This window comes from Pyrus communis, chromosome 11 (assembly GCF_963583255.1).
Source record: "Pyrus communis chromosome 11, drPyrComm1.1, whole genome shotgun sequence".
Lineage (NCBI taxonomy): Eukaryota > Viridiplantae > Streptophyta > Magnoliopsida > Rosales > Rosaceae > Pyrus > Pyrus communis.
The window spans coordinates 1,507,891-1,524,015 of record NC_084813.1 but is presented as its reverse complement, the minus strand read 5'-3'; the positions used below and the strand labels follow the sequence as shown (position 1 = coordinate 1,524,015).

Sequence of the window (16,125 nt, the reverse complement as noted above, 5' to 3'; positions counted from 1 at the left end):
AGTGCCGTCGGCAAGAAGAATCGGCCCAAATGCTTTTGGCCATGAAGGAACAAGGGGATAGGGAGCAAGAAAGGTACGAAACTAATTTGATAATGGAGGACCTCGACAAATACACTCCAGAGAGGAAGAGATACTTACGTGGTAAGCAAAAGGAAATTTTACGAAGGAATGCCACAAGGAGTATATTTCAAGATGATGATTCATCTCAAGACTATCACCCAAGTCCATCACCAAGTCAAGATGGTGAATATCATTATTAAGTTTATGTAGTCTATGAGTTTTCGATTGTATTAAGTTTATGTAGTTTATTAATTGTTTTTTTTATTTTTTAAGTTTATGTGGTTTATTAATTGTCTTTTTTATTTTTTAAGTTTATGTGGTTTATTAAATGTGGTTTATTAAAAACAAAAAACAAAAAATAAAATGATTATCAAACTGCCCATAAAATATTTGATAAAACTCTCAAAATTTGTTGGTCCAAAAAATCTGGTTTTGATTATCTACTCTAACCTAGATTTGAAAGCCAATTGTTTGGCCCATTAATGAAATTAATAACCGGACAAAAATATCCTTAGAATTTTATTAAATTATATTAAGCCTAGCTGCCAATTTATTGCTGCCTTCCTTCAACCTTTCACTCCTCTTTGCGCCTACCTATCACCATCTCAGCCACCTTTCCCGGATGGGTCTGCTTCAACTGCCCTCCCTCACCCAGCAATGGCTTTTTTATTTTTTATATTTAACAAACAATATTATCTACGCTAAAAGAGAATGATAAACTTAGCTTTATAATAGACTAGCAACAATGTGGTTCAAATTCGCCTTTGACAAGAATCGACCTAAGAACTATCGCTTACAATTAAAAAGGAATATTACTAAATTATAATATTAATTGACTACTATTTTTATTTAAAAATAATTCAAAGGTTGAAAATTCTTTTGATAATATTTTCAGTTTTATATTTATATTTATGTTTTCGTTTTTTGAAAACTAAAAGCTAAAAAGATGATCTTGCTGTGGCAGGATTCGTTTTTCTCGACTCCAATGGCACTCCAATTATTGAAAAAGTTATACATGATTGTTTGAACAGAGGAAAAGAAAAAACAGATTAGGATTCTCTTTCTTTTTAATTTTTTTTTGTCTTTTTCTCCTTTTTTTTCTTTTGAACATTATCATTGAGTGACCTCAACATTTTATTTATATTATTATAAAGAGAGAAAGAAAAACAAAAAAAGAAAGTGTGAGAAGAAGGGAGGGAAGGAACAGAATTAGGAGGAAAGAAAATCTTATTTTAAATAAAATTTCATTCGTGTCTTAGCACATGCACATTATTACAAAGTAAGAGAATTCTAGTATCATTCATGTCTTAACTCAGGTGCTTTCAGTTGCAATCATACGATTCTACTATCATCGAATAAACAATCTACATAAACCACCGATCAACAAGATGCATGTAGAAGTTCGATGAGCAACATTATATGCTGCACGAGGGGCAAATTGCACCCACGCATCCACAAGAGACCAAGTAGAGTCAGTATTGTATTTTAAGAATAAAGATACGAGGAATGATATAAACCTTTTTATTTAATTATATCTTTGGTCGTCGATATAGTCATTTTCATCAAGGTAGAAAACAAAATAAGGGTTTAAGATACGTAACCCTCAAACGTCAGCGTTGCATTGCCCTGCAAAACCACCTCATATGAAAAGAAAATAATAATAATAATGATATGCATAGGAGGGGTGGAGTTGGTGTTGTCGGAACTCGGAAGCGTCCGAAAAGAAAAGGAAATAATAATGATATACGTAGGAGGGGTGGAGTTGGTGTTGTGCGGAAGCGTCCGAATACATGCTCTTGATTCCACTTGTGTGAAAGTGGCGGATATGAGATCAATACACATTATATTAAAATAATATAAGGATTTATACTGATTCGACTTTCTTAGAACCTTCTTTAGTTTGAAGACGGTAAGGAAATTTCATTATTATCAAAGAAGATTACAAAAGTGTTTAAGCTATCACAACTTGAATCTCAAATACACCTAGATCACTCTCATACATAGACGAGCCAAGAACAAATCTCAAATTCTTGCTCACATACAAACCCAAAAAGAGAGCAATTCCATCCCACACCCAATAATTGTCTTGTCAATTGGGCCAGAGGCAATTATTTACTTAGTAAATAGTAATGCCCTAGTACATCTTCACCCCATAAATGAATTGTCTGAGTGATTCGATGCAAAATTTTTATTTTTTTTAAACATTTAAATCATTTCTATTTAGTATTATGGTCGAGTGATATTCCTCTTCACTTGTAAATGGGAGGTGTTAGTTCCATTTTTGCCAAAGGCAAATTTGAACCATATTTTTACTAGCCCATTGTGAGGCTTAACTCATCATCTCTCCTTTAATGTAGATAATTGTAAGTGGGAGGTGTTAGTTCCATTTTTGCCAAATGCGAATTTGAACCACATTTTTACTAACCCATTGTGAGGCTTAACTCATCATCTCTCCCTTAATGTAGATAATATTATTTGTTAAAAAAAAAAAACATTTATATAATTAATTAAAAACACGATTTTTTTTTTTAACAAAAATCTCCTCTCTTCCTTTTATTTTTTATTTTTTTATTATTTCTGAACCCTCTTCCTCATTTTCTCTGTTCTTTTTCATCTTCCACTCCCTATCCCTCGCTCTCTCTTCTTTTTCCTCACATTGTTTTACTCCGCCCCCTCTCCTTCTTCCCTTGCTTCCTTCTATCTTCCTATCCCTATCACTCTTCCTTTCTCTCCCTCTTCACTCTTCCTCTCTCTCTCTCTCTCTCTCTCTCTCTCAATCCTGCCTCGGCCTCTTTGTCTTCCTCTCTAATATAAAGAAGGGTTTTTATTACAAATTATCTCTGAAATTGATCCATGCCATCAAGATGGTCCTTGAAATTGAAAATCAATCAATGTAGTCCCTGAAAATTGATGTTGCAAATCAATGCGGTCCTTTCGTCATAATTTTGTTAAAATTTTTGTTATGTGCTAACGTAGCACATAATTAGGTTCCACAATAATTAAATATGGCCCTTAAAATATTTAAATAATATAAAAATTTTTATTTATTTTATACAATTAAAAACTTAAAAAAAATGAAACAAATCATCTTCTTCCCCTCCACCCCTCCACCAAGTAACGAGCTCCACCCCACCCCGTCGTGCATGCACCCCAAGCAACCAATTCTTCCCCTCATACAATGCCACAAAATGCAACATCCCAGGCCCCACCCTCATACTCACTTTTCCCGTAACGCAATTAGTCCGCAACCCGAATCGCTTCGGGGCATCCAATTTTCTTAAGCTTTGGTGCTTTGTCACACGCCAATAATGGCCTCGTCGGCAACTCGCGTCACTGACTCCTTCACCAAGACCTACTCCTAGATTCACAAGAAGAAGAAGAAGAGGGTGGGCTTTCCTTTACCGTTTTCGCGTGTCCGATCAACCATCCTGGACCACACTTATTCAGATTTCGGACGGATAAGCATTTGGGTGGTTAGGTAAGGTTGGGATTGTGATGGCGCCATTGTGATAAATAAAAAATTATTATATCACATCCAATATTATATCTTTTTTAGTCATTTGATATAGTCACATGTTACTTCTCATTTTAACATTATATCACATCAAACATTACATCCAACATTATATCTTTGTTCTATGTGTAGAAGCCCTTTCCGCGTTGTTTGATTCGTGGGAAGCTCAGGGCTGAATTCAAGGAATCCAAGTATGTAATGGGGCACCAAGTATTCATCATCTTCTTTTTGCGGATGATAATTTTATCTTTACCAGGAGTTCTATATAGGAATGCTTACAGGTGAAGGAATTGTTGAAAACTTATGAAATGGCATATGGGCAAGCAGTCAATCTGTCAAAAAGTAGTGTGGCTTTTAGTAGAAATTTAACAGACACGGATGCCAACTGTATTAGTATGGAAAGAGTGGAGTATCATGAACATTATCTCGGTTTGCCGGTGTTTGTTGGAAGGTCTAAGAAAGTTATGTTTGCATACATAAAGGACCGTTTATGAAAGAAATTGAATAGTTGGCATGGTTCTTTGTTGAGTAGTGTCGCTGGTAAAGAAATTGTGATCAAGACTGTCTCCTAGGCAATTCCTTTTGTATACAACACATACATTGTTATCACCCAAGTCATTTTGTGATGAGTTAAACCAAATGGTGGTGCAATTTTGGTGGGGGAGAAAAGCAGGTAAACGTAGAATTCATTGGGTTAAGTGGCTAAAGATGTGCAAAACAAAATGTGAGGGTGGACTTGGCATCAAGGATTTATTTGCTTTTAACCTTGCATTGCTTGCAAAGCAAGGGTGGAGAATAATACAACAGCCACAGTCTCTTGTTTTTGCCAAGGTTTTTAAGGCTTGTTATTTCCCTACTACTGATTTTCTACAAGCTCTAGTAAAACCTAACGCGTTGTACTGCTGGAGAAGTGTGGCAGCATCCAGAATAATCATTCAGAAAGGCGCTAGGTGGAGGGTCAAAGATGGTTTGCATATTAAAATATGGGGTGATAGTTAGTTGCCTTAGGGAGAACTTATATAAAGTTCTTAGTCCTAGACTGATGGGGGTGCATCCCACTTTTACAGTTAGATCGTTAAGGTGGACCTCAATGGTCTTGAATGGAATACAAATTTAATCCGAAGCTGGTTTATGGAGGAAGAGGCAAGTCTGATTCTGAGTATTCCATTGAGTTTGTTTTATCCACCTAATATGTTAATTTGGACAATGGAACCTAAAGGCTTGTTTACAACCAAAACCGCCTATTTTGTTGCACGATCGTGTAATGGGATTGATGGTGACGAACCGATGGGATCTTCGATGACTGCAGTGACAAAATTCCTTTGGAAAGCTTTGTGGCGAGTTACAGTTCCAGGGAAAGTTAAGATTTGTGTTTGGCGTGGTTGTATGGATGCACTGTCATCCAAGGTAAATTTGAAATGATGACGAGTCCATATAGAGGATGTCTCCGTGTTCTGTGATAAGGAGACAAAGACAATCGAATATGCCTTGCTTCACCGCTCTAGATTTGCTGCTATCTGGTTTACGAATCCTTTGGGGCTTCACATATCTCACCAATGTGAGGATGGACTAGGTGGTTAGATGGAACATATGGCTCAATTGTTATCCAATGAGAGTTTTGAGTTGTTGCTCGTATTATTGTGAAGTATATGGAAGGCGCGCAATGATTTTTTGTGGACGAGTCCAGAGGTATCTCCTTTGGAGATTCAACTCAAAACTCACACTTGGTTGCTGGAATACAAAAAATTGAAAAAGGGGAAACCCTCAGGAAGCACGGAACGAGTTCAGAAATGGTAGAAACCAAATTTTGGTGGTATTAAATGTAATTTTGATGCAGCATGGGATGAGGTGAGGTTCAATCATGTGGAGGCATCGGGGTGGTGGTTAGGAACGCAAATGGGGTGTTTTTAGCAGCTACAGTGGTCCGGTTGGGTGGAATTTATTCTCCATTACATGCAGAAGTTGCTGATGCACGTCCAATAGTTGTGTTTATGTTGAATAAGTGGCCAAGTGGCCATACTTTAGATTAAACAAAAGAAGGTGGAAACACCTTTCCTTGTTTTGGGGAGGAAAATAAGGGAAAATAATGTTTTGGTTCCCTAGCACAACCCGTGAGTTTCGGTTTTGGCAGAAAGCTAAAAAAAAAAAAAAGTTGTTTTTAATAATAAGAGTTCAATTCGGTTTGTAGAGAATAAAGAAGAGCTCGGTTTGCTGAGAGAAGAAAAGAGAAAGCATTCTCTGATTTGTAGAGAGCAGAGAGCAGCAGAGCAGCAGAGAACAAAGGGGTGCCGCATTTCCCATTTGAAAAGAGCTCCTCTTTTTGGTTAGTAATCATCTACCAAAGTAGTTGTTGTTGTAATAGCTTTGAGCTATATGTATAGAGAAGAAATTATTCATTATATTTCTTCCTCTATTTGTTTCTTTGGTGTGTGAGAGTTTTTGGGTGTATTGGGTTAATTGGGTTGTGAGATTGCCAACACTTTGTAAACTTCCATTTGGTTGATAGTGGATTATTGGGTGAGCTCCTACTGCTCCGAGGACGTACTCCAGTTACACTGACTATGGAGGAACCTCGTTAAAATCTTTGTGTTATTTTCTATATTGTTCTTGCATTTCATTTGATATATTTTCTGTGGGTTAGCTTGATTTGGTTCCGCGTGGTTTGGTGCTATCCTAGCACAACAATTGGTATCAGAGCACTGGTTGCTCTTGGGTACTGTCTAATTGCCAAAAATGTCAGACGGGCAAGATGAGAATCCTTTTGGAAGCAGCTCCGGATTTGCAAGAACTACGGTGCAAAATGCAAAGTTCGAAGTTGAAAAGTTTGATGGCACAAACAACTTTGGGATGTGGCAATGTGAGGTCAAAGATGTGTTGGCTCAACAAGATCTACTTGCCGCTTTGGGAGAGAAGCCGGAAGCTATGTCGAAACCGGAATGGGAGAAATTAAATTTGTGGGCTTGCTCTTCAATTCGGTTGTGCCTTGCAAAAACTCAGAAGTATTTTGTGATGCGGGAGACATTGGCAAGTGTGTTGTGGCAAAAATTGGAAGACAAGTATATGACGAAGAGTGCAGAGAACCGGCTACACTTGAAAAAAAAGCTCTACCGCTTCCAATACAAAGAAGGTACAAAAATGATTAGACACCTTGATGCTTTTAATAAGTTGATTGCCGACTTGTTAAATTTAGATGAGGATATTAAGGATGAAGATAAGGCCTTGATATTGTTGAATTCCTTGCCGGACTCTTATGAGCATTTTGTTACCACTATTATGCATGGTAAAGAAACTGTGAAATTTGAAGATGTGTCAAATGCCTTGATGAATTATGAAATGAGGCATAGAGATAAAAATCATGATAGTACCTCGGAAGCTTTATTTGTTAGAGGTAGATCATCGGAGAGAAGATCATCTTCTAGTAGGAAAAAATCACAGTCTCGACCTAGAGGAAACTCTAAAGGTAGAAAACCTTTGGAAATGGATGAATGTGCATTTTGTCGTAATAAGGGCCATTGGAAGAAAGATTGTCCTAAGTTGAAGGCCAAAGGAAAAGAAAGTTCTGAAGCTAATGTTGCTGAAGTTGAAACAGATTTTCCTGATTTTGCTTTAACCACTACCTCATCATTTGATTATGCTACTAAGTGGGTGTTGGATACGGGTTGTACTCATCATATGACTCCTCACAAGGATTGGTTTTCAAGCTTGAAAGAGTTTGATGGCGGTGTTGTGTTCATGGGAGATGACAATCCTTGCACAACAAAAGGGATTGGTACAGTTCGTTTGAAGTTGCATGATGACATGGTTAAAGAGTTGACAGGTGTTCGGTATGTACCGAATTTGAAGAAAAATCTTATTTCTTTGGGAACTTTGGAAGCCAAGGGCTTCAGGTTTCATTCAGATGGGCAGACATTGAAGGTGACTTATGGTGCACTTGTTGTGATGAAAGCTCCTCGATGTGGCCATTTGTATTTATTACAAGGAAGCACTGTGACAGGTGAAGCATCTGTAGTCTCAGAAAATATGGGCACATCCGATTCTGATACTACTAGACTGTGGCATATGAGATTAGGCCATGCCGGTGAGAAAGCTCTACAAGGGCTTGTGAAACAAGGTCTTCTAAAAGGTGCCACGACTTGTAAGCTTGACTTCTGTGAGCATTGTGTCTTGGGGAAGCAAACTAGAGTGAAGTTTGGTACTGCTGTACATCAGACGAAGGGCATTCTTGATTATGTGCATTCGGATGTTTGGGGTCCTACAAAGACTCCCTCTTTGAGTGGTAGACATTGGTTCGTGACCTTTGTTGATGATTATTCAAGAAGGTCTTGGGTCTACACTATGAAGCACAAGAGTGAGGTGTTGAGCATTTTCTTGGGTTGGAAGAAAATGGTTGAGAACCAGACTGGGAGAAAGATTAAGATTTTGAGATCAGATAATGGTGGTGAATACACATCCGACCCTTTCTTTAAAGTTTGCAAAGAGGAAGGGATTGTGAGACATTTTAGTGTCCGGGGAACTCCACAACAAAATGGAGTTGCAGAAAGATTGAATCGAACCTTGCTTGAGAAGGTTAGATGCATGTTGTCTCAGTCGGGTTTGAGCAAGTCGTTTTGGGCAGAGGCAGTTACTTATGCATGTCACATCATCAACCGATTACCCTCAGCTGCTGTTCAGGGTAAGACGCCAATGGAGGTATGGACTGGAAAACCTTCTAATGATTATGATTATATTCGTATTTTTGGTTTACCTGCTTATTTTCATGTAACTGAAAATAAACTTGATCCTAGAGCCAAAAAGGCTATCTTTCTTGGTTTTAGTAGTGGTGTCAAAGGTTATAGGTTATGGTGCCCGGAGATGAAGAAACTTGTAATCAGCAGAGATGTGACATTTGATGAAGAAAATATGTTCAGAGACTCTGAAAAGAATGTGAAAGATGTCCAACAGGTGGAGCTTGAGAAAGTTGCCTCTAGTACTTCAAATCCTATTTCCGCTGATATCGAAGCCACTACAAGTGAAGAAGTGGGAGACCATGAGGATGTTGAAGAAGTTGAACTTGAAGATTCTATTCAAGTTGAAGAGCAAGTTTCACCTCAAGAGTCTATTGCTAAGAACAGAGGAAAGAGAAATATTACCAAGCCAGCTCGGTATAGTGACTATGTTGCTTTTGCTCTTCCTATTATCACTGATGAGATTCCATCCAATTTTGAGGAAGCCATTGAGAGTGAGGAAAATGAGAAGTGGTGCAATGCCATGGGTGATGAGATGAATTCTCTCTTGAAGAACAAGACTTGGGAGTTAGCTAAATTGCCTAAGGGTAAGAAAGTTATTGGTTGCAAATGGGTGTATGCCAAGAAGGAAGATGTTGCTGAGAAAAGCAATGTCAGATTCAAAGCAAGATTAGTTGCTAAAGGGTATGCACAAAAGGAGGGCATTGACTACAATGAAATTTTTTCTCCAGTTGTGAAGCACTCCTCAATTCGCATTATGTTAGCTCTTGTTGCACAATATGATCTTGAACTTGTGCAACTTGATGTGAAGACGGCTTTCCTACATGGTGATTTGAATGAAGAGATTTATATGTGTCAACCGGATGGGTATAAAGTGAAAGGGAAAGAGAATTTGTTTTGCAAGTTGAAGAAATCACTTTATGGCTTGAAGCAATCTCCAAGACAATGGTATTTGAGGTTTGATAAATTTATGAGAGGCCAAAATTATTCTAGAAGTCAATATGATCATTGTGTGTACTTCAAGAAGTTGCAAGATGGGTCTTTCATTTATTTGTTGATATATGTTGATGATATGTTGATTGCCTCAAATAATGTCGAAGAGATTGATAAATTGAAGAATCAAATGAAGAATGAGTTCGAGATGAAGGATCTTGGTGAAGCAAAGAAGATCCTTGGCATGGAGATCACTAGAGACAGAGAGAAGGGTTTGGTTTGTTTGAATCAAAGACAATACCTTGAGAAGTTGATTCGGAAGTTTGGAGTTCATGATTCAACTAAACCGGTTAGTACCCCTTTGGCTTCTCATTTTAAATTGAGTTCTCTACAATGACCTAAAGCTGATAAGGAGAAGCTGCAAATGAAAAATATACCATATGCAAATTTGGTTGGTAGTTTGATGTATGCAATGGTATGCTCTAGACCGGATATTGCTCATGCAGTTGGCATGGTGAGTCGATATATGCATAATCCTGGTAAAGAGCATTGGAATGCAGCTAAGTGGATATTGAGGTATCTCCATGGTACTCGAGATGTTGGTTTATGCTTTGAGAGGGATGACTCTGGTATTGGTCATTTTGCTGTTGGTTATGTTGATTCAAATTATGCAGGTGATCTAGATGGAAGGAAGTCTACTACAGGCTATGTGTTTACTATAGCTAAAGGGCCAGTTTGTTGGAGGTCCATTTTGCAGTCGTCTGTTGTCTTGTCTACTACAGAGGCTGAATATATGGTAGTTGCTGAAGCTATAAAGGAGGCCATTTGGATACATGGACTGATTAGAGATTTGGGGGTTGATCAGAAGCAGGTGGAGGTACATTGTGATAGTCAGAGTGCCATTTATTTGGCTAAGTATCAGGTTCATCATGCGAGGACCAAGCACATAGATGTGCGTTATCACTTTGTTCGTGAAGTTGTTGGTGAAGAGGAAATCATTCTCCAAAAGATTCCAACTAAAGACAACCCCGCTGATATGTTGACTAAGGTTGTTGGTGTAGCCAAGTTTGTTCATTGCTTGAACTTGGCTCACATTTTGCCTATATAAAGAAGGCGTTGAGCAGTAGGAGTTTTGGAGCATTTGGCTCGGCATGAGTTGTTCTCTTGCTAGTGATTGGGAGTGATGTTGTGTGTTAATTGTGTTGTTTGACTTATCATGGCGTTTTTCGGAACTTGGCCAAGGTGGAGATTGTTGAATAAGTGGCCAAGTGGCCATACTTTAGATTAAACAAAAGAAGGTGGAAACACCTTTCCTTGTTTTGGGGAGGAAAATAAGGGAAAATAATGTTTTGGTTCCCTAGCACAACCCGTGAGTTTCGGTTTTGGCAGAAAGCTAAAAAAAAAAAAAAATTGTTTTTAATAATAAGAGTTCAATTCGGTTTGTAGAGAATAAAGAAGAGCTCGGTTTGCTGAGAGAAGAAAAGAGAAAGCATTCTCTGATTTGTAGAGAGCAGCAGAGCAGCAGAGAACAAAGGGGTGCCGCATTCCCCATTTGAAAAGAGCTCCTCTTTTTGGTTAGTAATCATCTACCAAAGTAGTTGTTGTTGTAATAGCTTTGAGCTATATGTATAGAGAAGAAATTATTCATTATATTTCTTTCTCTATTTGTTTCTTTGGTGTGTGAGAGCTTTTGGGTGTATTGGGTTAATTGGGTTGTGAGATTGCCAACACTTTGTAAACTTCCATTTGGTTGATAGTGGATTATTGGGTGAGCTCCTACTGCTCCGAGGACGTACTCCAGTTACACTGACTATGGAGGAACCTCGTTAAAATCTTTGTGTTATTTTCTATATTGTTCTTGCATTTCATTTGATATATTTTCTGTGGGTTAGCTTGATTTGGTTCCGCGTGGTTTGGTGCTATCCTAGCACAACAGTTTACACATCAATGGTCGACATAGCAGGTGGAGGTGGAAGGCGATGCACTCATGGTGATTTCTGCAATCCAAAACAGTGGGATATCGCGTAATGGAAAGTTTCATTTGGCCGCTGCGAGACAAATAAGGTGGCTCACGGCCTAGCAAGATTCAGTTTAACTCTTGATCATCCAGTTTCAAGGTTCGAGGAACCTCTTGATGTTATTTTAGGCCTTTTATTGGAGGATAATGTTAATAGTTAAATTGTTGGTGTAGGGTACTCTTTTTCCCTTCAATTAAGTTGCAATCCCCGACAAGGTTTTTATCGAGGCTCATTGTTAACACCCTATCCTCTATTTTTGTACGTTCATCTCTCTATTCAATGAATATTGTACTTCACTTCAAAATATAGTCACATGTTTATAAAAGATTACCAAACATTCAGAAGCTGAGTTTTTTTTTTTTGTTGAAAGTACTTTTATAAAAAAAATTAAAAAAAAAAAAAAAAACTAAACACTCAACTAATTTATCTTATATATGTTTATTTTCACTGCATGGCAAAATCATTTTTTTTAAAATTCAATAATACCAAACTAGTCCTAAATGGTTACGCAGCAACCGACCAATTGTAATTAATACAGCTTTTACTTATTTTAATTACAATTGGTACCTTGGACGCAAGTAAGAAAAACACTTATTATATTAACCCTCCATATATTATTGAATAAATTTCATATACTTAATATACTTTACATTTGCTTTTTTAATTAAAACTTATCTTATTACACTCAACATTATTCCGTATAATACCCTCATACTTCACATTCTCAATATATACCTTACATGAACGTGACCTACAAACTTAAACCCAAATCAATAGTTATAATCTTCCCTAACCCAGCACCCAAAAAATTCAGTAAAACAAAACAAACTAACATTTAACAACAAACTCCACTTGATCCACCAAATGGAAACCATTAAAATCTAGAAAATCTTCAAATAACGAATCAAAGAATATAAACATAAATTTACAACTCAATCAAATTAGAGTTCATCTTAGATTCAAAATTACTCTCTTCATGACGTTGTCGGAGTATATCAATAGTTCGACGGATAGCACGATTTCAAGATCTAGCAGGGTCGGCTAGCAATGGTGATTTTCTCATCGATGGTGCCTATAGAGGTGGTGACTGAAACTCAGTTCTTTCCTCTCTTCTGATTCAAATTCCAAGTTCTTTTGCCTTCAAATTTGTTTGAACGCCTTTTTGGTGAAGGGATGAGGGACAAACGGAAGGGGGAATGAGGGTGAGGATGAATGTTCGAACGCCTTCCCAGCGTCAAAATCTCATAAATTCCACAATTCGATCAACAATGAACAGCAGCAAACTGCGTGAAATCAGGGTGGGTCTAGTTCGTGTCACCGAGAACAATGGAACGGTGGTGGTGGATACGATGCTTGTCATCGAAGTTCGCCGTAAAGTCACCTAGGAATCTCGCTCAGGAAACAAGTCGGGTAGACGGAAGGGAAAGGAGGAAAGATTAGGGGAGACAAGAAGTGTGAGGCCTGTGAGGGTGATGTGTTGGTAGGGTGGGTCCACATTTTTTCATAAAATTATTTAAAATTATTTTTTAAATATTTAATTAATTTTTTAATTCAGTTGGGCTAGGGAGTGGGTTCCTCCTCAAGCCACGTCAACATTTAACAGAAAAATCAATGGAAGTTTGACATTGCAACAAATTCAGAAGATGAGGTATAACATTGTAACTTTTAAAACATGAGATATAAAATTATGATACGACTCATAATTAAGGTATTTTTGTGTAATTTACTCTACTTTTATAAAGCTTAATGACATAGAAAAAGAGAAGGGATTAGGTAAGGAGGGATGGGCATATACTGTACGAAAGTGCAGTGAAGGTTTCCGAAGGTAGGGGTGTGTTGGATAATTAAGCGGTAAGTTCTAGGAAGAGAAGGAGAAGGTTCAGTTCAGCGGGATGGTCAGCAAAAGCAGCCTTAAATAACTACATCGACCACGTACATTTACTGCTTCCATAGATTCCCTATATATATGATATATCTACTCGGCTAGATTCCCACACAAAAGATGGGAAACAATAATGCTAAACATACAAAAATAACAAGCCATCCTCTCCCTCCCACGTCCATGGCCACCAACCAAACAGCTGATCATCCAGCAGCTGCATGGTCAGAGCTTCTAGGCTCAAACAACTGGGATGGCCTCTTGGACCCTCTAGACCTCAATCTCCGAACCCTCATCCTCCGCTGCGGCAACTTCTGCCAGGCCACCTACGACGCCTTCAACAACGACCAAAACTCCAAGTACTGCGGATCCTGCCGCTATGGCAAACACTCCTTCTTCGACAAGGTCATGCTCCAAGACGCCGCCAACTACCAAGTCTCTTGCTTCCTCTACGCCACTGCCCAAGTCAGCGTCCCCGAGACCTTGCTTCTCCACTCCCAGTCTCGTGAGTCGTGGGATCGCGAGTCTAACTGGATCGGCTACATCGCTGTCACTACCGATGAAGTCAGCAAAGCCATCGGTCGGCGTGAAATCTACGTCGCATGGCGCGGCACGATTAGAAACTACGAGTGGATTAATGGCATGGGAGCTGAGCTGGAGTCCGCGGAGAATATCTTAGGTTCTTCTCATGCCAATGGCCATCAAAATCACGATGACAAGGATGACGATGAAGATGACGAAAAAGTGCCGAAAGCCATGAGGGGTTGGCTTACAATGTACATTTCCAACGACCCAAAATCCCCGTTTACAAAAACAAGCGCCAGAGTTCAACTTGTGACAAAAATCAACGAGCTGAGGAACAAGTACAAGGACGAGAAGCTGAGCATAACCATGACAGGACACCGTCTCGGTGGGAGTTTATCGGTTTTGAGCGCTTTCGATTTGGCCGAAAATGGGGTATCCGATATCCCAATTGCGGTTTTTGTATTTGGTTGTCCACATATCGGAAACAAGGCACTGAAAAGACGGATTGAGAGGCACCCGAATCTGAAGATACTGCAAATTAAGAACCACATCGATGTTATTCCGCACTATCCGGTTCATGTAATGGGGTACCGGAAGGTCGGGACCGAGCTTTTGATTGATACGAGCAAGTCGCCATTCTTGAAGGAGTCGAAGAATCCGTTCGACTGGCATAACTTGGAAGGGATGCTGCATGTGGTGGCCGGGTGGAACGGGGAGGAAGGGGATTTTGAGCTGAGGGTGAAGAGGAGCGTGGCATTGGTGAACAAGTCTAGTGATTTTCTCAAGGAGGAGTGTCATGTGCCGGCGGTGTGGTGGGTGGAGAAGAACAGAGGGATGGTGCTTGATGAGAGAGGCGGGGAGTGGGTGTTGCCTTCGCCGTCAGATGAGGATCTACCGGTACCTGAGTTTTGACAGGTAATGGTGGCGGCGGTTGGTAGCGGTGGGACAAAGCGGAAGCGGTGTGTTCCGCCTTCATAGGGTCAAGTCAATGGCTCATATGCAGTACAATAATGTTGTTTGTCCTGTTTTAAGTTGTCTGCAACTTTGAGTAGGTCTCTTTTGTTGAAAGTGCGTCATTTTCACGGGTGTTTCATAAATTTTTAGATTGGTGATTTGATAAATTAAACGAAAAAATGACAAGATTTAATAGAGTACGTGAGAGAATAAAAAAAGTGTGTGTTATGAAGTTTGAGATTAAATTAATGGATTTAACTAATCCATACATGAGAGAGAGATCAAACCAATGCTTATTATTATTAATTGACTGCTTGCTTTTGGGGGGTGATCAGTCTTTATTTATATATACGAATTGATTGATTAAGACATTACGACTTCGTTTGATAGGAAGGACTAACCTAGATAGGAATATTTATGACATTTAAGGTATTTTGAAGGAAAAAATGAATGAAATTTTTTATATTTTGTCCAAGTTGAAGATTACTTGTGAAAAAAAAAATCTTTAGTAGTTCCTACAAAAATAGTAAGATTAAAAATGGATATTTTCTTTATGAGGAACCTTCAACTTGAAGAATCATATCCAAACTAATCATCGCTATCAAACAAGTCCTAAGCGTAAATTATGTAGTACTGCAACATTATCAAACGTGAGTTTTGGCAAGAGGCTGTGGTGTATCGTGATCGCTTGGTTGGGAAGGTTTACAATGGCAAATATGTGGATCTCGATGAGCTAGGCTAGATCGCTTTTATCAAATTTTGGGACATCACCAACAATGATACTGCATTTAGCTACTGAAATAACATGGCATGAGTTCCATATTGAATCTCACATCGGCCGGATTAAAAGATAAGAGTTTAAATATCTTAGTTCCACTCTAATTAATATCGAGATCTTTTATGATAAAACCCCACACCTGATGGATTGTGCATGTGGTAATTACCAAGTTGGGGACAGTATTGGTGCTGTTGAAAGTAAGTCTTTGGCTGTCTTTCTAATAATTCTACATGATATCAAAGTCACAGAGCGGGCCTGTACTGTATAGCCACGTGATGGGTGGGCCCCCATGGCCTCGCACGATGATGGTGGATCCCTTGGTCTCGCGTGTAGGGTGAGTCCCTTTAGCTCTACATGGTTGTCGATGTATGGATCTTCCACGTGTGACCCGCTAATTGGGTCCCACATGAGGGGGCGTGTTGAACCCTACATCAGTCGTACTAAAAGATAATTAATAGTTAGTTTAAATATCCTAACTCCACTCTAACTAACACCGAAGCCTTCTGTGATAAAACCACACACCATAAAATTTCACACATGATGGATTGTGCAGGTGGTAATTACCAAGTTGAGGACAGTATCGATGTTATTGGAAATGGATATTTGGCCCCTCTCTCTGATAATTCTACATTCCATTGCCCCAATAAGCATTGATTACTAATCCATAATCAAATTGAGAGGAATTGAATTGAGGAGGAATTAGATTGAGGTGGAATCAGAATCAGATTCCTATTGAAGTT

The 16,125-nt window shown here is 38.8% G+C and overlaps 1 protein-coding gene across 1 annotated transcript; it reads left to right on the top strand.

Moving 5' to 3' along the window:
* Positions 1–13,225: 13,225 nt before the first annotated feature.
* Positions 13,226–15,038, top strand: LOC137708755 (phospholipase A1-IIdelta-like). Its single transcript, XM_068447907.1, has one exon. It carries the CDS (start codon positions 13,252–13,254, stop codon positions 14,563–14,565), a length of 1,314 nt encoding a protein of 437 aa, XP_068304008.1. The 5' UTR covers positions 13,226–13,251; the 3' UTR covers positions 14,566–15,038.
* The last annotated feature ends 1,087 nt before the right edge of the window (positions 15,039–16,125 follow it).